This window comes from Nicotiana tomentosiformis, chromosome 5, assembly GCF_000390325.3.
Source record: "Nicotiana tomentosiformis chromosome 5, ASM39032v3, whole genome shotgun sequence".
Lineage (NCBI taxonomy): Eukaryota > Viridiplantae > Streptophyta > Magnoliopsida > Solanales > Solanaceae > Nicotiana > Nicotiana tomentosiformis.
This window is the reverse complement of record NC_090816.1, coordinates 88,193,765-88,217,107: the sequence shown is the minus strand read 5'-3', so window position 1 is coordinate 88,217,107 and position 23,343 is coordinate 88,193,765. Positions and strand designations below refer to the sequence as shown.

Sequence of the window (23,343 nt, the reverse complement as noted above, 5' to 3'; positions counted from 1 at the left end):
CCAGAGGAAATAATCTCAGACTAAAATCGGCCACGAAGTCAGCCAAGACTTGCGACTTAATTGCAGTCCTTGGTTATATTCTATGCCGAATTCACCCATTTTGACGGCCCATTTGGCCAATCTACCCGATAGCTTGGGGTTTTGAAGGATGTTCTGCAAAGGGAAAGTAGTCACCACGGCTATCGGGTGGCATTGGAAGTAGAGCCTCAGTTTTCGAGCAGCGACTATGAGAGCTAAGGCCAGTTTCTCCAAATATGGGTAACGAATTTCTGCTCCATTAAAGTTTTACTAACATAATAAATAAGAGATTGCGTACCTTCATTCTCTCATACTAAAACTGCACTTACCGCAACTTCCGAAACCACGAGATAAACCAACAACGTTTCACCTTCTTTTGGTTTTGAAAGCAATGGAGGGCTTGACAAGTATTTCTTTAAATCCCTCAAAGCCTGCTGGCACTCCGGGGTCCATTCGAAATTATTTTACTTTTTGAGCAATGCGAAGAAACGATGACACATTTCCGATGACCGGGAAATGAACTTGCTCAAAGCTGCCAATCTCCCCGTAAGCCTTTGGACTTCCTTCACGTTTGATAGTTGGTCAGGGATGTCTTCTATGGCCTTGATCTTATTTGGGCTTACCTCAATTCCCTTTTGTGATACCAGAAATCCCAGAAACTTACTAGAGCTCACCCCAAATATGCATTTCGCGGGATTAAGTTTCATATTATGCTTCCTTAGGATGTCGAAAGTTTCTTGCAGATGTTTGAAATGACACCTACATTTAAAGACTTAACGAGCATATCATCTATATAAGCTTCCATAGTTTATCCTATTTGATTTTCAAACATCTTGTTCACGAGCCGTTGGTAAGTGGCTCCGGCGTTTTTCAACCGAAGGACATCACATTGTATCAATATATACCTAAATTCCTTATAAATAAAGTTTTTTCCTGATCCTTCGGGTTCATCTTAATTTGGTTGTACCCGGAACAAGCATCGAGGAAACTCATTAACTCGTGCCCAGCCGTAGCATCAATCATTTGATCGATATTTGGCAGTGGGAACGAGTCTTTTGGGCACGCCTTGTTAAGATTTTTATAATCTACACACATGCAAAACTTATTATTCTTCTTAGGAACTACCACTACATTGGCTAGCCAGACTGGATATCTTGCCTCTTGAATCAAACTGATATTAAGTAAGCGGGTTACCTCTTCTTTCACGAATTTATTCCTGACTTCGGCAATCAGGCGTTTATTTTGTCTTACCGGATGTATGTTGGGATTCAAGCTTAACTTGTGTACGGCTACCTCTATCGGGATGCCTGTCATATACTCATGCGACCATACAAAACAATCGGCGTTAGACTTAAGGAATTTAATAAAGTCGGACTTGAGTTCTGGGTGCAATCCTGTCCCTAGGTGGAATTTCCTTTCTAGGAATTCTTCGAACAATGCCACTTGCTCCAGCTCTTCCGCTGTGGACTTCGTTACATCGGTCTCTTATGGAACTTGGAAATATCTCAGGACCTGATAACATTCTGACGCCTCTGCCCCGAGCTAACATCATCTAGTTCGGGAGTAGGTGTCGGTCCTGGTAATTGCTATGCCACTTGTTCCTTTCCTGTGCTACTGGAGGCCGAAATTGCATTCATCTCCCTTGCCGCCAGTTCATCACCCCTTATCTTCTTAATTTCTTTAGGCGCTGGAAACTTTAGCAATTGATGATACGTTGATGGTATAACTTTCCCATATCACTATCTACTACTTCGAAAAGAGTTATTTTCATTACTCTTTCAGCGTTTGTGAGTAATAAAATTTATCCCCGGGTTGTCACACTTGCGAGGTTGAATCCGACGAGAAGCTTTGTGGCCGGAATAATGCTTCTGGTGAGTTTAGCTTTCTCCAATACTCTCCATTGTATGATATTAGCTGAGCTTCCTCAATCCACTAGAACACGTTTAATCTTAAAATCTAGCACATTTAAAGAAATTACTAGTGCATCGTTATGTGGTAGCAGCAATCCGTATGTGTCCTTCTCCGTAAAAGTGATATTGACTTCCCGAAGGCTTTTGCTATGCGTTATTGATACTTTAATCTTCTTTTCTGCTGAAAAGGTGACCCCGTTAATCTCGTTCCCTCCGAAGATCATGTTGATTGTTTGACGCGGAGGTCTTCTCCTACTTTCGCGGGTTCCACATTGTCTCGGTTATGACCATAATTGTTCTTAGCTCGGTCACTCAAGAATTCTCTGAGGTGACCATTCTTCAATAATGTTTCCACTTCATCTCGGAGGTGTCGATAGTCCCTGGTCCGGTGGCCATTCATCCCGTGGTATTCACACCACAAGTTGGGATCCCTCTGGCTGGGATTAGATCTCATCGGTTTCGGGAACCATGCTTCTTTGATGTTTCTCATGGCCGACACCAACTCCACTATACTGACGTTGAAATTGTATTCTGATAACTTGGGGTAAGAAGGATCCCGCGATCCTGACACTTCTTCATCCTGTAGTGATCGATTGTTCCGACCACGATCAGTCCTCCTATCAAAGGCGAACCTGTCCGCTGTCCGGAAACCTCTGCTACGACCTTCGGTCCTGTCGTAGGGCAAAAACCAACCCCTCGAAGTCTGTTTGTCCGCGTCATAATCATCCTTTGATTTTTCTCTCTCTTTTCTAGTCCTTTGGTTGATGATGGAAAACCAACATGATCATCTTCGATCCTTATTTTTGATTCGTACCGGTTGTGGACATCCGCCCAGGTCGTTGCTTGAAACTCAAATAGGCTTTCCTTCAATTTTCGAAAAGCGTTTGAACTCTTCGGATTCAATCCCTTGGTAAATGCTTCTGCCGCCCATTTATCTGGGACAGTCGGGAGCAACATTCTCTCCTTCTAGGACTCTCCTTGCTCAATCCTTAATACACCATCCTTCGGTCATGTACTTTTCTAGCCCCAGCATGAGCCTTGATAAAAGAATCCGTGAGCATTTCAAAAGAGTCTATGGAATGCTCGGGTAACAGTGAATACCATGTCAAGGCTCCCCTCGTAAGGGTTTCTCCAAATTTCTTTAGCAACACAGATTCAATTTTGTGAGGAGCTAAATCATTTCCTGTTACCGTCATTGTGTAGGTGGTAATATGCTCCTGGGGGTCTGAAGTTCTGTCATACTTTGGCACTTCAGTCATCTTGAACTGCTTCGGGATTAACTCTCGTGCCGCACTTAGCTTGTATGGCAATTGAGTATACTTTTTCGAGTCCGAACCTTTCACACTCGGAGGGGGATGATATGAGGATATGGTAACAATGATTGCCACGTCGACTGGGAAACGAAAAACCGAAAATATAATTGCATCATCGGGACCGGAGACTGCGCGGCCAGCCCCGTAGAAACAAGTTAGCCAAAAGTAGTGGCAATTTCTTTTTAGCACTGGTGGCGCACCCGGGATCTGGTCCATGCGGGCGTTCACTTCCCTCATAAACCATAAATGTTCATTCTTGAAAGGATCATTCTCGTTGTTGAGGCCAGATTCGCTCCCCCTGCCCCTTCTGAGTCAATTTCACCCCTGGGAGTGTTGTTGACGACCCTCTGCGTTGTTTGATTCGTGGGGACCCCGAGAGGAATAGGATCTCGTCTGATTATATTATTTGAAGCTACCGACAGCGCCTGCTTCAACTCTACCATGACCTTATCTTGTCGCGTGAGGTGGCCTAGAATGATCGCATGTTGCTCTTGCAAGACCCTTACCGCGTCAACGACATATTCCTCATCAGCATCATCAGGAGTGGTCTCCCGAACATATCGAGGATATTGCATGTCATGCACCGGTGTCACGTCATTACCCTCATTATGGGTGTCACTAATTGAGTCCTCGAAATGAGGTTGATCCCCTCGAATCTCGGGATTGTGCATGTCGTTAACAGTGTTATCTGCCATTTCTTATGATTTTTTCTAAGACAAAATAACCAAAACATGTTAGTAAAAAAGGCAAGGATCAATTTAATTACACGGCTGTCTAAGCCCCATGGTGGGCGTCAAACCTTTTACCTGTAAAACGGTACAGTTGAATTTATACTTGGTTTCTAAATAAATGAATTAATTTGATCCTGAAATAATAAAATAATCGAAAAATTATGCAATACTTAGCCTTAGGATATAGACGAAACAGCAGAAGCAACAGTTCCGGGAACATGATTTCCTGGCACAACAACAATGAAATAAAAAAGTAAGGAGATAAGATTGTATTGAGCTTTGTATAGAATGTAGCGTAAGTTTTCCAGAAAATTTGTGTTCTTTACAATGATATCTGAGCTCAATATTTATAGCTATGAAGGAGGTCCTAGGATCGTGCCCTTCTTTAATGTCAATTATGAGGGACATTGATGAAGATGTAATGGTGAACATAAATATCAAATTTCCTGTAACGGGTAATTGCTCTTAATGCCATGAAATATTCTCTATTAAATGCTACTGGGCGAAAAGTATTTATTACATCTTTATGAGTGTTATTCTTTCCGGTGACAAGCGAAACAGTCGCCTTCGGTCTTTGGCCATCCCCGTCTTGGGTTCCACGTGTCTCTTTTTTGGACGGCCATGTGTCATAGCATATTTTACTCTATACATATTTTAATTTATGTGAATTTATTTCCTTTTAGTCCGTGCCAAAAAGAATCACCCCTTACCGTATTTAGAAAAAATTTATCTTTATGCAATGATTTAGGGCATCTCCGACCCTTGCACCATTATTTTACACTAAAATGGTGTAAACACCAAAATGGTGCAAATAACTCCAAACTATTACACTAGTTTTTACACAAAAAAAGAATATTCCTTTTATATTTTTCTCTTTCTTCCATATTATATTATTTTCTTTTATTTAAATTTATTTTTTCATTTCATAAAATAAATCCTTTCTTTTTTTCTTTTTTACATATTCATCCCATATAATTCATATTTCTTTCTTATATAACCATTTAATATAAAATTATTTTATACCATAAATTTTTAAATAATATAAATTGTAAGAAAATATTATACATTATACATATTAATGGATAATTCAAATAAAAATAAAATCATTGATAAGATATAATTAAATAAATATTACATTATTGTAAAATTTAGTTAAATTTCTACATAAATATTTAACTTCCAGGATTAGTATGTTGCTCCCATAAATGCTCTATTAATGCATTACGAAGTGCAAAATAGACATCTTTGTCTATAAAAATAATATATATGAAAATTAATTTGTAAAAATTATACACCAAAATTAAAATATAAAATTAATATTATAATGATATTCCATAAAAAGTATAAGTAATTACAAAATTTATAGTATGTTAAATTAAAAGTATTATATAATAAAATATTGATGAATAGTAATGGTGTTGATGAATAGTGTTACGTCAGATTTGGTGTAACACTATTCACACACCAAAATGGTGTAAGAAATGTTATTGGGTTGGAGTACCAAAACATCAAATCTTATACTAAAATAACGTTTGGCATCAAAACTAGTATTGGGTCAGAGCCACACAAAATATAAGTGTCTCATTTTACGCTACAAGTTCAAAATTTTCTGTTGCTTAAACTTCGTGCCCAGTTTATATTGACGGAAAAAATCATTTTGTGTTATGAAAATATTATATTGTGGATGTCCATTCATTACTCCGCTATAAATAATCCATTTGGTACTCTGTTGAAGTTTATCTACAAGCAGTTGATGCATGCAGGTTGCAAACAACTCAATGAAATGATTTGCAGCAACTTCTTATTAAACAGGCAGGTTGCAAGCAGCCCATGCAGACAACTTACAAGCAGCTCATGCAGGCAGGTTGCAAGCAACTCAATGAAATGATTTGCAGCAGCTTCTTATTTAACAGGCAGGTTGCAAGCAGCTCATGCAGACAACTTACAAGCAGCTAAAGAAAAGCCTTGCAGTTGCTTCCTGAAAAGCCTCGTAACTGCTTCCTTTCTTCTATAAATAGAGGAGTTTCAATTCATTATGAACATAAGTTTGAAAGTTGAATAAAATATCAATCTCCCTCTATACTTGTCTTCAGTTTATTTCTTTTATAGTCTTTATTTTATAACACGTTATCAGCACGAGACTCTGCCATTTTGAGCACTTACATCGAATTTAATTTCTATTTCAGTGTTCATCTCCGATGTAAGGCGACACTCTTATGTCCGTGGTCAAATTTTGTTCATTCCGAGCATCATAAGGCAGATTATATCCTTGAGGTGGTGAGTTTTTTTTCTTAGCAGTAATGATGTAGATATCACTTACATATGGAGTGGCCAAATTTACGTAATTTAATTTGAGCCTTTTGCTTATATTTTAATATCTTTATTATCGCTTGCTTGGTTATATGTTACATATATAGTACCTATTTTGGTATTTGTTTTCATCATTATTATCTTAATAAAGGATTACAAAGTGGATAGCATTGTTAGATTCACTTAAACTCCAGGAGAGTTTGCAAGAAATATACAACCACCAGAAGTGGTTATATTTCGTATATCTCATTGTAACTAAATTTTGTTAACCACCAGAAGTGGTATATGCCTATGACCACCAGAAGTGATAATAGGCTTTCTATGGTTACAATTAAAGATAAGCTAGAGAAATATTTTCTATATTACATGCACGCCTCGATTTGCTCTTGAAGTAGTAAATATTTTAAAAGAGGTTGAAACATCACAATTTGATATGATTAATGCGTGTTCTGATAACTATGTTCGATTTCCTGAAGGATGAGAATTTTTGATAAATATTAATCTATTCCCTGAAATGAATGCGATAATATTAATAAAGTCATAAATATGAACGCGCTCTTATTGTAAATATATTACAATTCACCTCCAGAAGAGTTAATATGATTGAGAGAATATATACTCAATATTTCGTATTTTAAATTTGTTCCTGAATAAGTAACACAAATGAAATTTCCTCCTGAAATAGGAAAATATTTTGAAGTTGTGTCTTTCTGTGCTTAAATAAAATAATGAGCTATTCAAAATTATTTTTGAAACATATTTTCATTCCCTGGAGTGAATGAAGAAATACCACAACTCACCTCCTGAAGAGGTAGAATAATAGAGGATATAAATATTATTTTTGTGGCATAAAAATCGTTGCCGCACGTACCTGTTGTATGTAAAACATCTTGGATAATTTTATTAAATATCATTCTAAGGCAAAAGCATTCTTGTAGAATGATTTCTACTACAACCACATTAATATATTATGGTTAGTTATTGAGTTCCCCGAAAGAAATAACAACTCGTGTATCTTTCCTTAAAAGATGCAATGACTAAGTGGTTGTCGTATTGATACAAAATATTTAGATGATAATGATATTTCTCCTTGAAGGAGATATTTGTCACAAAGTTAGTGGTAGAAATATTAAAATTCTTAGTTTTCGTCATTTATAAATTTAGAATTAGCTTTATATTGTTCATTTGATTATAATTTTCTCTCATGACACCAGAAGTGTCTGAGCAATATTTGGTAGTACAACCAAAGCTCCTGAAGAGCTAACTGTTTGTCTAGAAGACACATGACACAAGTAGTGTCTGAATAATATTTGATTATGGACAATAAATGAAAAGCTCCCGAAGAGCTTATTTGTCATTATTGTGGTCAAAACATATGTTATGATAAACCGAAGTTTACTAATACATATGACTATCATACTGAGACTACAAATGATTGATAGATTGAAAATCTTCATGTTTCCACAATCATATGGTGTAAATATGTATGTGAGAAGTTACCCGCCTTATTCTTCGAATTTGTATTGTATCATGTATCACAGTATACCAGAAGTTTACTGATGCAAAAGCAGTCACAGTAAATCAGAAATTTACTAATACAAAAGTAGCCCAATAAATCAGAAGTTTACTGATGCAAAAGCTTATGCCATAGTAAACCAGAAGTTTACTTAGAGATAGCACATGTCATGACAAACTTGAAGTTTTCATCTGCCATTTTTAAATGAGCTATTTGAGAATTCAGATAAGCATATACTGAAGAACTAGAAGATTCTTCAAGAATTCTCTTGTGTTGCTTGTTCTCATAATAACTTGATTATAGCAGCTAAAGTTGGGACTAAAATTCCTGAATTCTGGAATATATAAAAGGTGAATATGGGCCCATTCACCTATAATGTGAATCACTTATAGATGCATATATAAGATGGTTACATGTATGTTTATTGTCAACCTGCAGTTTGACATTTGAAATTGTCTTTCTCAATTAAGAGCATAATTTTCAGATTATGAAATCAAGATAGTTCATCTTGATGATGCTGGTTTATATCCAAGCTAGTTTAGCATTTAATACCTCCTATTAATGGCTAAACTATTGCTTATGATAACAAAACCTCATGTGTTGGTCTAAGATTTTCTGAATTGCATACAGCAACACTTGTATGCATCACACCAACAAAATATGATAAGTCATCCCCTCACAATTGGTTTAGGATCAGAAACCAAATATTTTTACTATCTAATAACTTTTGATGTGTGGTATATGATTAATTTCTCTATCACAATGCACAAAGATATGTTTCCCAAAGAAGATTGGGGATATGAGTTAGTTTTTCTAACATTTGGGGGGATGGAATAAAACAGCTAAAAAATATGCTATATGAATCGAATTATCATTAATATGATCCTCGCTTAGAAGATAATTCAAGTCAAATGCCAGAAGCATTTGCTGATCCAAAATTAAATATCATATTTCAGCTGTAAATGCTCCTATTAAAATTAAAGTCTATGAAGGATAAAGTTTATTGTACGGATAAAGCGTGATAGACCAATCGGTTCCAAAGGTAACAATCCTTGAAAAGAATAGGAGCAAATGATCAAAATGATCATAATAAGGAGAAAATAAGCTCTGGAAGAGCCCACGACATAACATTTCATGAAACTCCAGAAGAAGTTCAGGTAAATGAAAATAAAGAAAGTGATGAGATCTCAACAAGTTATGTCACTTGCGAACTGATACGAAATGATCGTCGACAATATATTTGATACAATATAGTTCACAATATTGTAAAAGATTGTGAGGATCGGACCTGTAGTCCAGATACATGAATATGTCATGCCATTTAAATGTAAGTCATAACCTATATGACTCATTTGATTAATTCTATATGAAGACCCCTGAAGGATTTAAAATGCCTGAAGCAAATTCAAAATCTCGAAAAATGTATTCAATCAGATTACAAAGATCTTTGTACGGTTTAAAGCAATTTGGGCGCATGTGGTATAATCGCCTTAGTGAATATTTGTTAAAAGAACGTTACATAAATAATGTTATTTGTCTATGTATTTTTATAAAGAAAATGGCATCAGAATTTGTTATACTTGCTGTTTATGTTGATGACATAAATCTTGTTAGAACTCTAGAAGAGCTCCAAAAGGCAATTGAATATATTAAGAAAGAATTTGAGATGAAAGATCTTAGAAAGACAAAACTTTGTCTTGGTCTGCAAATTCAATATTTAGCAGACGGGATCTTTATCCATCAATCTGCCTATACATAAAGGGTCTTAAAATACTTTTACATGGACAAAGCGCACCCATTGAGTACACCAATGATTGTTCGATCACTTGAAGTGAATAAGGACCCGTTCCGACCTCCAGAAGAGGATGAGGAACTCCTTGGTCTTGAAACACCTTATCTCTGTGCAATTGGTGCACTTATGTATCTTGCTAATGCTACAAGGCCTCACATAGCATTTTCTATTAATTTACTAGCAAGATATAGCTCTTCTCCTATACAGAGACATTGGAATGGGATTAAGCATATATTGTGATATTTAAAGGGAACTCTTGATATGGGTTTGTTTTATGCTAACAAAGGTAGTGCAGATCTTGTTGGTTATGTAGATGCAGGTTATTTATCTGATCCCCATAAAGCTCGATCTCAAACCGGGTACGTGTTTACATGTGGAGGTATTATCATATCATGACGCTCCACAAAGCAATCTATTATTGCTACTTCTTCAAATCATGCTGAGATAATAGTTATTCATGAAGCAAGTAGGGAATGCGTATGGTTGAGATCGGTGATTCATTTCATTCGAGAAAAATGTGGTTTGGAATGTGATAAAAGATCCACAATTTTATACGAAGACAATGTTGCATGCATAGACCAATGAAAGAGAGGATTTATAAAAGGAGATAGAACGAAGCACATTTCACCAAAATTATTCTACACACATGATCTTCAGAAAAATGGTGACATTGATGTGCAACAAATCCGTTCAAGTGACAATCCGGCAGATTTGTTCACTAAGTCTTTGCCAACTTCAACTTTTGAGAAGATGATATACAAGATTGGAATGCGGAGACTCAAATATTTGAAACAAGGTTTTCATTAGCGGGAGTGAAATACGCACTGTACTCTTTTTTTCTTACTAAAATTTTTTTCCATGGGGGTTTTTCTTGTAAGGTTTTTAATGAGGCAGCTAGAAATGCGTATTACTAAATATGTGTACTCTTTTTCCTTCACTAGATTTTTTCTCATTGGGTTTTTCCTAGTAAGGTTTTAACGAGGCACATTATCTTTTAATGAACATCCAAGGGAGAGTGTTATGAAAATATTATATTGTGGATGTCCATTCATTACTCCGTTATAGATAATCTTCCTGAAGAAGATTATCCATTTAGTACTCTGTTGAAGTTTATCTACAAGCAGTTGATCCAGGCAGGTTGCAAGCAACTCAATGAAATGATTTGCAGCAACTTCTTATTAAACAGGCAGGTTGCAAGCAGCTCATACAGACAACTTACAAGCAACTGATGTAGGCAGGTTGCAAGTAACTCAATGAAATAATTTGCAGCAGCTTCTTATTAAACAGGCAGGTTCCAAGCAGCTCATGCAAAAGTCTTACAAACAGCTAAAGAAAAGCCTTGCAGCTGCTTCCTGAAAAGTCTCGTAGCTGCTTCCTTTCTTCTATAAATAGAGTAATTTTCAGTTCATTATGAACATAAATTTAAAAATTGAATAAAATATCAATTTATCTCTATATTTCGTCTTAGTATTATTTCTTTTATAGTCTTTATTTTATAACATTTTAATTATTGAGTATTCAGATTTAGAGATTAAAAAAGCAAAGTGGCCCTTCGTCCTCCCCCTTCTTGGAAGGGGAAAAAAGAGTAAACGCTCACAAAGAAGGCACTCTATTGCTTCAGAAAGGAAGAGAAGATAGCGCACGACTGTCATGTATTCAATTTCATATTCAACAAAGCCAATGGAAGTTGTGGGTTATGCCCATTCTTTCAATTCTTTCCGACACCCACTTTCTTTCTTCAAATTCAGACCAAGCTTCAGCTCCACTACTTTCATTTCTTTAAAGAAACAGCCCATGAAATCTTTGCAAGGTGAATTTCTTGATGCTGTTACGTTCTGTGTACTAAAGACAGAAGATTATCTGTGAAATTTCTGCTTTTGTTGTTGTATTCTTACTCTGCCTGTCAATTACTAGCCTTTTTCTAACTGTTAACTCGTTTCTTTCAATTTTTACCTAATCTTTTTGTGTTTAAAAAAATTGGGGATTTAACCGTATGCTTTGCTAAAATTGAGCCAGGTACAGGAAGATATGCTATTATTTATCTAAAGCATTAAAAAAAAAACACCTGAAAGTATGCTATTAGAGTTAGAGTTAGTATTCTATTTGCTAACATAGAATTTTATAGGGTGTCCTAAATTGAATGATAACATTTTCCTTCTCCGTTTTAAATGATTCCAATTCCCAGTTCAGGCTTAAAAAATATTACAACTGATGTCTAACAAATGGATAACGACTGTCGGAGTCATAGGCTCCAGCTATTCAAAACTTTAAAATTTAGCCACTACAAATTTCTCATTTGAAAATATTATTGATGTGAGAAATGTAGAAGATTAAAATGGTTGGAGAATGTCTGGTAACCATCAGTTGCCCTTAAAATGGGAATGTAAGATATCCTTAATAGCTCTGATGCCCATGTTGTTTCTGTTGATTAGAAATTATCTCCACGGCTGATACATCTCTTCTACAGTAAACTTAGCTTGTCTAATATGTAAATTTTTTGGGTAGAGTGCTGAAAATTTTATAGGCTTTGGTGTTTAACATCTCGTGCTATTACGAATAATCTTAGAGGTAACATTCTAACAATGTGCTTATGATGAAGGGGAAGAGGAAAAAGAAAAAGTTTCCATATTGTCTTTGGTTCATTAGAAACTTGTTACTGCCCCTTGCTTATAATCGTGCCTAGAAGTTGCTGTGTGACTAATGTGCAGCCAGAGAAACACATTTGTTCTTACTTTTTCTTTGGTATATATTGGGAAAAAAGGTGTGAAGTTGTAGGCTATATAATTAGCATATATGGCTAGAGGTGACTGTACTACATTCCTCATCATTTACGACCAATTACTTATTGAAAATATTATCTTTATCTTTATAATCATCGAATTTAGTAGTATATCTGGAAGCCAGAGAAAACTAAGCTAATTTGCAGCCTATGGCAGTGATATAAGCTACAAGCTTAAAATGATTTAGATCACTTATTTTAGTTGAATGCTTGAAGGAATAAGAATGAAGAGATGCGATCAGTGAAGGCAGCCCTGAGTAATAAGAATATTGAGGAGGCATATTTTCATCGCGTACTCTTCTAGAACTAGTGGACTAGAACTCAATTAGAAAGCTGTAACTCAAGAGTGATTCACTTCCACCATGATCCATGACCATTGTTATGGCCTCGTTAATGTTGCTAAATCCTTGTGCTTAATGGCAGTGAGAGCAGTAGCTGCTCCTGCAGAAGCCACTGCTGGATTTGATGAAATGGTTTCTGGGACCCAGCGTAAGTATTACATGCTAGGCGGTAAAGGAGGAGTTGGGAAGACAAGTTGTGCTGCTTCACTTGCTGTAAAATTTGCAAATAGTGGTCATCCCACTTTAGTAGTTTCAACTGATCCAGCACATTCCTTGAGTGATTCTTTTGCTCAGGTATAACATAGTGTTTTTTAATGAATTTCAGGCAGATTTCTGAATTCATATTTTTGTCTTCATTTTTGGATTTTTTTTTTGGGTGTCCAGTCAGATTCATTCAGTCTGCATGTTCTGTCTGTAGGATTTGACTGGCGGCACTCTAGTTCCAGTTGAAGGACCCTATTCTCCATTATTTGCCCTTGAGGTTGTGAAAAGCCTCTTCCTACTTGTTTTGGTGATATCCAACCTTGAATTAGTAACCAGTATTGCTGTTTTCTACTAGCTGGAGGGGTGGGTGGGGTGGGTGGGTGGCTGGGGGTTCGTAACTGAATTCGATTGTTTCATGTTTGAGGCTCATTAGAACACTATTGTCAATATGTCAGTTAAATCCTGAAAAGGCAAAGGAAGAGTTTCGAAGTGCAACCCAGACAAGTGAAGGATCTGGTATCAAAGACTTTATGGATGGCATGGGACTCGGGGTGTTTGCTGAACAGGTAAAAAAAATTCCTAAATTAAAACAAATATTTGTGAGTTCTCTTCTTTAATAAGAGTGACGGGTGTTGGAAAATAAGTCTTTTAGCTAGCAACATAAATCTTAACTTGCCTTTTCTTTCTGTCTGACTCCCTCTGCTTCCTGACTTGCATGTTTTAGTTTTGACCTTCGACTTTATTTACTAAAGATGGAGTTAATTTCACTTGTTTCACTACTAATCTATTCCTATTCTTGATCAAATATGAGCAAGCTTGGGGAATTAAAGCTTGGAGAACTACTGGATACACCCCCTCCTGGTCTAGATGAAGCAATTGCAATTTCAAAGGTGCCACAACATTCTAACTTTTAGTGTTTGTTCATATTCCCCGTGGAAAGTGTTAATATTTTCCTGCAACCTCACTGATTACAGATCTTCTTGCCAGGTTATCCAATTCCTTGAATCACAGGAATACAATATGTTTACTCGTATAGTGTTTGACACAGCCCCGACGGTGAGAAAGACATGATATATCCTGTAACTATATTTTGGGAAGACGTTCGTAATAGTTATTGGTTCCTCTCAGGGACATACTCTGCGGCTCTTGTCCTTGCCAGATTTCTTGGATAAATCAATTGGAAAGATATTGAAGGTACAAAATCTGTTCAATTCCATATCTGCTTTTGATTGGAAAAGAAAATATCATGAATGAGAAAGATGATATGGAGAGAGAATTTTCTCTCCTAGATATAAGATGATATCATTAAGATACACCAAGTTGATGCAGGTATTTGAGCAATACAACAATAAATTGGAAATATCTTTCTTTATCATGTAATTACTGACCAATGTGGTCTTCTATCAGAATAGATGTATGTAAATACTGGGGTGATATATTTTTGGCCATTCTTAAAAGAACTCCCTCCCCCCTCTTGGCTCTCACCACCAAGGTATAGAAGCAAAACCAAGATGGCATACTGTGCATCCTTAAGAATGTGGTAACATTGCATTAATGATGTGGGAAGCACCGCTCCTTAATCTCATGCTAGCAGCTCAAGTAATTAAAGACCTTGGAAGCAGAAAGAACTCTGCTATTGTGCTTATAGCTTCTCTTCCTATGTTTTCCGAGTTGACCAAATTACTTGGTTCCTTGGTGATGCTTTTTAAATTGTTTGCTGCTTAAAGTTTCTCTTCCTAATTAGAGGCAACTTTTTCATTTATGCTTCTCATTTGGACAGCTTATTTCTTTCTGCAATTGAATGAAGGCTCTAATTTTCTTTTGCTCTTCCAGCTGTCCTGTTATCATCATATTTAAAGTGCTACTGATCTGGTTCTACTCTGTAATCTCTCTTTTCAGTTGAGACAGAAGATAGCTTCAGCCACTTCAGCAATAAAGTCTGTCTTTGGCCAGGAAGGAACGCCCGAGCCAGATGCTGTAAGCTTTACATAGTTAGGAATATGTAGTGTAGGGAGTTAATACGTATAACTCCTGTCAATGTCACATTTTCCTTCCGTGTGCAGGCAGAAAAATTAGAGCGGTTAAGGGAGAGGATGATAAAAGTAAGAGAGCTTTTTCGTGACACAACCTCAACGGAATTTGTCATAGTAACAATCCCCACGGTAATGATGTAGTAATATTTGGTTTGTCTGGTGTTGTGCGTGTTTTCCTAAGAATTTGCCTGATTGAAATCTGTCCTGTACTCCTGTAGATTTCTAGCGTGTTATATATAGCTCTCATGTAAGTTAGTATAAGCCAATGTGTTAGTATAAGCCAATGTATCATTTTATTTTTTGAATATCCTTCTAGCAAAATCTTACTGTATAAGCGAGTAATTTGCTTTATATATCTTCTTTCTTTGAGCCAAAAAGTTAATATTTTTACCAAAAGCTAATCCACTTACAAGTGAACTCATGTAGCACAAGCATGGGGACTTCCTCTGGAATTGGACAGGTCGGCTGAAATGGATTTCTGGGTTTCCTGACCTTTTCTTGGGACTCCTGGAAAAACAATAGAAATGCTCTCAAACATCACACAACTTTTTTCTATAACGGTGGTGTCCGGGCCAGCTTGAGCGCACCTCGACTATTCCATTCCACTGGGTACCTGTTACTTCTCATCAACACAAGAATGGGATAACTTTGTTCACCAAGGCTTAGATAGATGAGGAGAAATCACCTAGCGTTTTTTGCTTCCGCTGGGATTTGAACCTTGGTCTCCAAAGTTTGCATCATGCAACTATTATATTTGGTCTCATAGATGAGCTTAAAATTAAAAATCAAAAAGAGCCGTAGTGTAATTCTTGAATCAGTCTCAATTAAATTTTGTAGCAAGTAATATTTTCTAATGGCATGTTGTAGAGTTCAATCATTTTTCTGAATCCAAAAGGATTTCAAGGCAAAGCAGGCAGTTTCCTGTACTGCCTAAAACAAACTAAACTCTAAATTACCCCACAGGAAACTAAAACTTGTTCTCCTGAATTATCTACCAACTACAACAAGTATTAAAGTTTTGAAAAATTGCCTAGACCTAACTTTTGGAATATGAAAAGTCTGAAATTAGAAAATGTTATAGAAATACACTTGGTGTAAACTCTTTAAAGTGCAAAATACCTTGGTTTTGTGGCCACATGAAAAAAAGTGATCTGCTTGTTGACTCATGATTCTCACTGTTTTTCCCATGGGCATCACTGTATGCCCTTTAGGTTATGGCAATTAGTGAATCGTCAAGGTTGTGTGCTTCCTTAAAGAAGGAAGATGTTCCTGTAAAGAGGCTTATTGTTAACCAGATTCTTCCGCCATCAGCCTCAGATTGCAAGTTCTGCGCAATGAAAAGAAAGGTATTCCATCTCAAGTTTTACTGTTTGCCTTTTCATGTTACTGTGGATGAGCTTGGGTCCAAACTTCTAGGTTGACTTGCAATACCATGTACAAGCAATTATGAACTCAAGCTATCTATTTTATCATATGAATTGTCATGCATCACAGCAGATTACTCATATAAATTAATATACATTGATATGTTGCCGAGATACCTATTCTACATATAGTTTTGAAACTGTCTCCGTATATGATGTCCAACGTGGTTAAAGCATTGACTTCGCTCCTCTTCAGGCATTCTCCCTGTTTTCTTTTCAATTCATAATTTGCAAATTCCAAGTCTCTTTCTTTTTGCTTTCTTTTTTCTTTTAGTTTATGCAGTTAATTTTCTCGTTTGAAAATTACATTCAAGTTTTCTGCTGAAAATTACAGCTGAAAGATTACTAATTAGCAACTTCCAGTTTAGTCTAATATGAAATGCTTACTGAGAATTTTCTCCATGCGGAAGATCACTTTATTTTTCTTTAATATGCATTTGAATTGACACCTTCCTGGACTCTTCGACATATTTCTAGCTAGGAAAAACTGATGGTTGAAGTATCACAGGACCAAAGTCGTGCTCTGGATATGATCCAGAACGACCAAGAGCTCTCTAGCCTGATGTTGGTCCAGGCACCCCTTGTTGATGTTGAGATAAGAGGTGTTCCAGCTCTTCAGTTTTTAGGGGATATCGTGTGGAAATGAAGAAAAAGAACTTCACACTGCATCAACTGATCAGGTACATTCTCCTATAGACTATCCATGTTATGCGATTTACCTGTTTATCCATTATGTTACTTGGACTCTAGAAGTTCTAGTGGTATCCAGAAATCCCTTCACTGACATTTTGATAATCTCCGCTGCTTTCTACCTTAGTTGCCTCTGGGGATTAACTGGTTCGACACAGAACTATTGCGTTGGATCTTGTCCTTTTCTTCTTTCTTTGGGATGACCGAGATGACATTTCTTTTATTGCATAGACAAAGTATTAACTAAATTATGATATTCTAGAATAGTGGAAATGTAAATGAACATATGCTACAACCATGATCATTTTCTTTTCCTAACGTCTTTTGGTGTAATCTGCACTTTGATTTATGCAAGCCTTTTTCTGAATGATACAGATGTTGCAGGTGGCATTTGTCAACGAACTGCGTTCATGGACTATGTTGTCTATCATCTTTTAATGCTCTTGCTCTAACATGTGAACAAAAAAATCATTCAATACAAGTGCTTTTTGCTGCTGAGGTACAGGTTAATACTATCTCGTCTACATTGGTATCAAGAAAATACACTAGGAGTTGCGGTTGTTCCAAATGACAAGCCAACAAAAAGAGAATGAAAAGAATAACTCTTTCATTTTAGTGAATTGATATTTGAAGTAAAAAAGAAATGTGGCAAAGCACTACTGTAACAAGTAAAATGGATGTTAGTTACCTGTTAGTACCAATGAAAACAAAAAGTTACCTGTTAGTAATATTTTTCTTTTTTTTCATACATATTGAACTTGCTTTGTGTATAAATGAGCTTTACCATGCTTTTTATTTTGTTGATTCCATAACTACAAAGAAATTGTCTTTGTGCGTGTATAAGTATGCCTTTGCTTTTATATTCTGTCAAACTTGGTTTACTAGATTCTTCCAATAACCGATAATATACTATAATGCTTGCCTTATACCCAGATATCGTGCCCTCTGCCTCAACCTTTTGCAGAAATGTATTAATGATAGTTTGTTTGGTTGAAGGTGAGCTCTCGCTTGCATAAGCCGAATGGATACGGTAAGATTTATTCCAAAAGAATATAATAAAAATTGTATTCACCCATCCAATTTACGCGATTTTTTGCGGAACAGATTTTATATGCAACAAGGACAATCCCCAAGAACCAGATTTTATAAGTTTTCCCAGGTTATTAGTTGCAAGCAGAGGTAGTATAACCTTGGTCTATCTTTTTGAAGCAGAGGTACCAAAAAGTGTTTTCAAACTTTAAAAGAAACAGAAATATCTTCAAGATGAATGTGCAGCATATGCGATTTCTATCGACTGACATGAGACAGATCTCTCGTAATCTCCCAGGAGATAAAGTATGATGGAATTTGTACTGCTCTGCCCTGTAATAGGACAGAAGATTTATCGAGATGCATGCAGACCAATTTACTATGTCACCAGCGCGCTAACAGAGGCAGGGCAGATGAAATGGCCAAGGTCTGCTTCCACTAATACCAGACTTGGTAGGATCAGGAGAATGTTTTATAGCTCATCTATGACTTTTAATATGTTGTTGAAGTACAGGCAATTCAAGATCCATCTCATGGCATAGCCATCCGTGCAATATCAGATTTCAACTTTAGTCACTTAATCCACAGGGGTGGCAATATCACATCCCTCCCTTTGTTGTAACTTGTACCAATATCTGCGACACTGACATGGTAACTTCGGAGCTAGATACTCACTGTAGTTGTGATTCCATACCTGTTTGCGCACTCTGCCTTACATACAGATGCAAACTGCAGCATAGGCTCTTTTACAAGCTAGAGCAATAAAATACGCCTGCATTTGGCCATCAGATCAACATTTAATCGTGGTCTCTGCACTTTTTTTGGTTGAGGAATTGGTCTCTGCATAGTTTAAAGAGGTCATAAGTTCGGGAGTTCTTGCTTCACAAAGGCTTTTCCCACAGCCACAATTTGCCTTTGGAGGTGCATTTAGATTCCAAAATTTTGGTGTTATGCCAAAACTGTGTATCTGAATCACTTGAGATACTGTTTACGTTTCCCTGCTAATGCCATAGAAGGTTGAACTCATCTTAGCACAATTAATACAATCACTCATGTCCAGAACCTCGCAATCTATGACGAAATATAGAACAGTCAGTTGAGTTTGGGTATTGTAACTGTTAAAAAAGGTTTGGGTATTATAGCTGATTATGGCAACGAAAAGTTGTAATCGGCAGACACGGTTTATAGCTCTGTGAAGCATATGTAATGGCTAATATCATGTATTATCACATCAAACAGCTAGTTTTAAGTTTTGACACACTATCTTTCCAACAGAAAGCATTTCTTACCCATATTGGGCCCAACAAAGAACTTTTGCCCATGTGGCACTTTTTTCATAGTATGTAGTTAATATGGCACCAACGGAGACAAATTTATATTTAAGATTTCAGTGATGGCTTCTCTTTCAATAATGATTCACCAGTTAAAAAGAATTAGGTGTCTCCAAATCTTGAAATCAAAGAGTCCCATCTTTTACTCTTTTCAAGGGTACGAGGGAATGGCAGAGCACTGAAAACTATCCTAACCACTACGGAAGACAAACTTCCAGATAAGAACTGGAATTTTTGCCACCTAATCATTGATAAGTGCAGGTCTAAGTTTTTCAAGTTGAGAAGGACTAAGACAGAATTATTTGGAGTGCAAGTTCAGCAACGTTACCCAGGAAGCGGATATAGAGGTGAGGTTTGATACACAAGTCATCCCAAGAGAGGTAGTTTCAAATATCTTGGATCTATAATACAAGATACCGGGGAGATTGATGAGGATGTCACGTACCGTATCGAAGCAGGATGGATGAAGTGAAGGCTCGCTTCCGGTGTCTTGTGTGATAAGAATATGCCGCTGAGACTTAAAGGTAAGTTCTACAAGGTTGTAGTTAAACCGACTATGCTGTATGGAGCGGAATGTTGGCCTATCAAGAACATTCATCTCCAGAAGATAAAAGTAGCTGAGATGAGGATGTTAAGGTGGATGTGTGGGCATACCAGGTTAGATAAGATTAGAAATGAAGTTATTCGAGATAAGGTGAGAGTGACTCTTGTGGAAGATAAGATGTGGGAGGCGAGGTTGAGATGGTTCGAGCATGTTAAGAGGAGAAGTATAGAAGCCCCAGTCAGAAGGTGCGAGAGGTTAGCCTCAGTAGGTATCAAGAGGGGTAGAGGTACGCCTAAGAAGTCTTGGGATGAGGTTATTAGGCGGGCCATGGTGCGGCTGGCCATAGATGGGAGGATGTGGAAGTCGAAGATTAGGGTAGAAGACAAGTAGGTAGTCGAGTGTTTCTCTTTATCTTACTCAGTTCGCTAGCATTAGTGTTAGTATGATATCTTTTTATTCGTAGATTGTTATTACTACCTATACTTTAACTATTTTCTTGACTTGGGTCTTATTTTATCTTGTTGTTATTCGTACTTGTTGCCATTACATTTTTTTCATCCGTTCTCCGGCCGAGGGTCTATCGGAAACTGCTTATCTGCCCGTCCAAGGTAGGGGTAAGGCTGCGTACATCTTACCCTCTCCAAACCCCACTTGTGGGAACTTACTGGGCTTCTTGTTGTTGTTGTTGTAATCAAAGATAAGTGCAGGTTAAACCAGTGAGTTCTATCAAATTCAGTGAAGCAGATCTATGAGGCAAAAGTATCACTAGACACTCATGTTATTTGAACTCCGCAAATTTGAGCTATTCTAGTTTGGACATCAAAAATGCAAATTCAAGATCTATATATCAGAAACATACCTCCAATTAACAGTCATCTCAATCAAGTTATTTCATGGTGGAAGGAAAGACATCTTAACCAGTCATTAACAGCCAAAATTATGAAGCTGGATATGATAGGCAGTCAGTAAGGGCCAAAATGAAGAGGCTGCATAAAAGCATTCATCTTGAATTTTTTTTTTTTTTTGATAACCGTGGTGTCCGGACCAGCTTGCGCACACCTCGACTAATTCCACGGGATACCTGACACCTCCCACCAGCATCAGGTATCAGGTAACTCTATCCATCAAGGCTTGGATAGATGGGAAGAAATCATCTAGTATTTGCCTCCGCTGGGATTTGAACCTGAGACCTCATGGCTCTCACCCACTTCATTGACCACTAGGCCACACCCTTGGGTGCAAAAGCATTCATCTTGAATTGAAACTGCAAAAGATGAAAACTGTTAACAGTATGAGCAAAGTACTACAGTTGGAATCATGTCCTTGCAAAGAAGACATTCTAAGCTTTTATTTCCATCCAACTGCAACCAGGCAGCTTGCCATATCCCTTCTCTTCAACCCCTTTTCTCAACCTCTCAGCATCATCCCACCTTCCCGAAGAAGCATAGATATTTGCTAGAAGAGAAAGATAGCCCGAACTCTCAGGTTCCAACTCAATACAATGCCTGGCTGCAGTCTCCCCAAGCTCTAAGTTGTTATGCAAACTGCAACCGAGAAGCAATGCTCCCCAGACACCAGCATGAGGCCGCATTGGCATGCTTTTGATCAACCCATGTGCTTCTTCTAACCGCCCTGCCCTACTTAAAAGGTCAACTACTATAGCGTAATGATCAACTGTGGGAGAAAGTCCATACTTTTGCAAGGAGATAAAGCAACGGTATGCTTCTTCTACCATACCAATGTGACTGTAGGCAGTCAATATCCCTGTGACTGTGACTATGTTTGGGTTAATTTCAGCATTCATCATCTCATCAAACAATTTGATAGCATCATTAGCCCTACCATTTATTCCACATCCCAGTATCATTGCAGTATATGCTACCAAATCCTTCTTTTTCAAGCCGTGAAAAAGCTTGTAAGCTTTATCGACACTTCCACATTTTGCATACAGGTCGATCAAACTGGTAACCAAGTAGTCATCCATTTGAATTCCAGTTTCATTCAAGAAAGACTCAATCCAAGAACCAAACTTTAGATCTCCCAGCTGAGAACAAGCAGAAAGTGCACTTGCCAAGGTCATTTTATCAGGTTGTAAATCTAACTGAAGCATTTCATTGAACAGCTGCAGAGCTTCTTTTGCCTGGCTGTTTTGAGCATAACAAGCTATCATGGCATTATATACGAGATGGTCTTTCTTCTTTAATCGTCCACAGAGTTCCTCAGCTGATTCAACATCTCCACGCTTTGAGTATCCAGAAATCAATATGATATATGAAACATTATTCTTTTGGTCCATTGCCTCAAAAAAACTGCGAGCTAATTCTACATTCCTACAATCTACATATCCGCTGATCATCGCATTCCATGAGGCAGGACTTCTCTCTGGCATCTCTCGAAATAATGCATATGCTTGCTCCATATTCCCCACCCTCGCATACCCAGAAATGATTATGTTCCAAGAAATGACATCTTTCTCTGGCATTTCATCAAAAACCCTTTGTGCCTTTGCTAAGTCACCAGATTTTACATATCCACCTAGTATTGAATTCCATGATACTATATTTTTCCCGACCATCTCCCTAAAGATATTATGGGCAAAGTCCATATTACCCACTTTTGAATAAAAATCTACTAGAGCTGTCTGCACATAGACAGCATTACAGAAGCCATACTTGTAAACTTGTGCATGAATAGATGTCCCACCAGACCTGTACAAAATCCTAGCACAAGCCTTTAAAGCAGATGATACAGCAAAAGTGTTGGGACTAACCCCACATCTCTGCAACTTTCCATATAAATCAATGGCGTCCCTGAACTGACAATGCCGAGAAAAGAAGCGGATGGTGGAAGCAACTGAGAAGACATCTAAATTTTGCACATGGTTGAGGATTAGCTTAATATACCGCGAGGTATTCCAAGAGTAATCGCTTGTAGAGTTAATTATGTGCTGAACTAGTGAGGACTCAAGATTCAACAGACCGTTAACAAGTATTGCAGCATGGATTTGCTTTGTTTGATTAACAGACAGAGGCTTAGCCAATAAGGTAGTAACTTTAGAGGCCAGCATTCAAGGGCGGCTCTAGGGTAAGGCAGGTGAAGTCCTTGCCTCTAAGATTCCCAAATATTTAAGCTTTGGTTTGAAGTACTACTATATTATTATATAATATATATTTATTAATAAAAATTCAAATTTTAATATTTTTTAAAAAGTTGGTAGAGATAGGATTGAGTTAGTTAATATGATAAATTTTTCTCTTTCATTAAATTAAACAATATATTTACCTTTCAATTCTATTTTTTCTTCCTCTAGGTATAACCTTTTTTTTATATTTCTCACGATTTTACTTTCTAATTTCAACTTAAGTTTTCTAAATTAGC

At 37.1% G+C, this 23,343-nt stretch overlaps 2 protein-coding genes across 5 annotated transcripts; one reads left to right on the top strand and one right to left on the bottom strand.

The window, feature by feature from the left end:
• The first annotated feature begins 11,138 nt into the window (after nucleotides 1-11,138).
• Nucleotides 11,139-17,856, top strand: LOC104112665 (ATPase GET3B-like). Of its 2 annotated transcripts, none has more exons than XM_018776544.3 (12): nucleotides 11,139-11,400; nucleotides 12,793-13,004; nucleotides 13,129-13,191; nucleotides 13,370-13,480; nucleotides 13,730-13,804; nucleotides 13,902-13,970; nucleotides 14,043-14,108; nucleotides 14,814-14,891; nucleotides 14,978-15,076; nucleotides 16,159-16,293; nucleotides 16,880-17,051; nucleotides 17,446-17,856. In XM_018776544.3, exons 1-11 carry the CDS (start codon nucleotides 11,241-11,243, stop codon nucleotides 17,015-17,017), a joined length of 1,206 nt encoding a protein of 401 aa, XP_018632060.1. In that variant the 5' UTR covers nucleotides 11,139-11,240; the 3' UTR covers nucleotides 17,018-17,051; nucleotides 17,446-17,856. The 2 variants fall into 2 exon arrangements, with proteins under 2 accessions (XP_018632060.1, XP_018632059.1); XM_018776543.3 differs by having other exon boundaries at nucleotides 11,140-11,400; nucleotides 17,437-17,856.
• Nucleotides 17,857-18,185: 329 nt separating this feature from the next.
• LOC104112664 (pentatricopeptide repeat-containing protein At4g22760) lies at nucleotides 18,186-23,089 on the bottom strand. Of its 3 annotated transcripts, none has more exons than XM_070175063.1 (2): nucleotides 20,825-23,089; nucleotides 18,186-19,161 (listed from the first exon to the last, which is right to left on the bottom strand). In XM_070175063.1, exon 1 carries the CDS (start codon nucleotides 23,030-23,032, stop codon nucleotides 21,305-21,307), a length of 1,728 nt encoding a protein of 575 aa, XP_070031164.1. In that variant the 5' UTR covers nucleotides 23,033-23,089; the 3' UTR covers nucleotides 18,186-19,161; nucleotides 20,825-21,304. The 3 variants fall into 3 exon arrangements, with proteins under 3 accessions (XP_070031164.1, XP_018632056.1, XP_009620944.1); XM_018776540.3 differs by having other exon boundaries at nucleotides 18,186-19,091; XM_009622649.4 differs by having other exon boundaries at nucleotides 18,186-19,088.
• Nucleotides 23,090-23,343: the final 254 nt, after the last annotated feature.

Bases quoted from the DNA above. Each gene is read 5' to 3' on its own strand.
- LOC104112664 (XM_070175063.1), bottom strand. From the start codon at position 23,032: ATGCTGGCCTCTAAAGTTACTACCTTATTGGCTAAGCCTCTGTCTGTT.
- LOC104112665 (XM_018776544.3), top strand. From the start codon at position 11,241: ATGTATTCAATTTCATATTCAACAAAGCCAATGGAAGTTGTGGGTTAT. The intron at 13,192-13,369 runs GTTGTGAAAAGC...TCAATATGTCAG, and splicing joins CTCCATTATTTGCCCTTGAG to TTAAATCCTGAAAAGGCAAA. The intron at 16,294-16,879 runs GTATTCCATCTC...GAAGTATCACAG, and splicing joins TCTGCGCAATGAAAAGAAAG to GACCAAAGTCGTGCTCTGGA.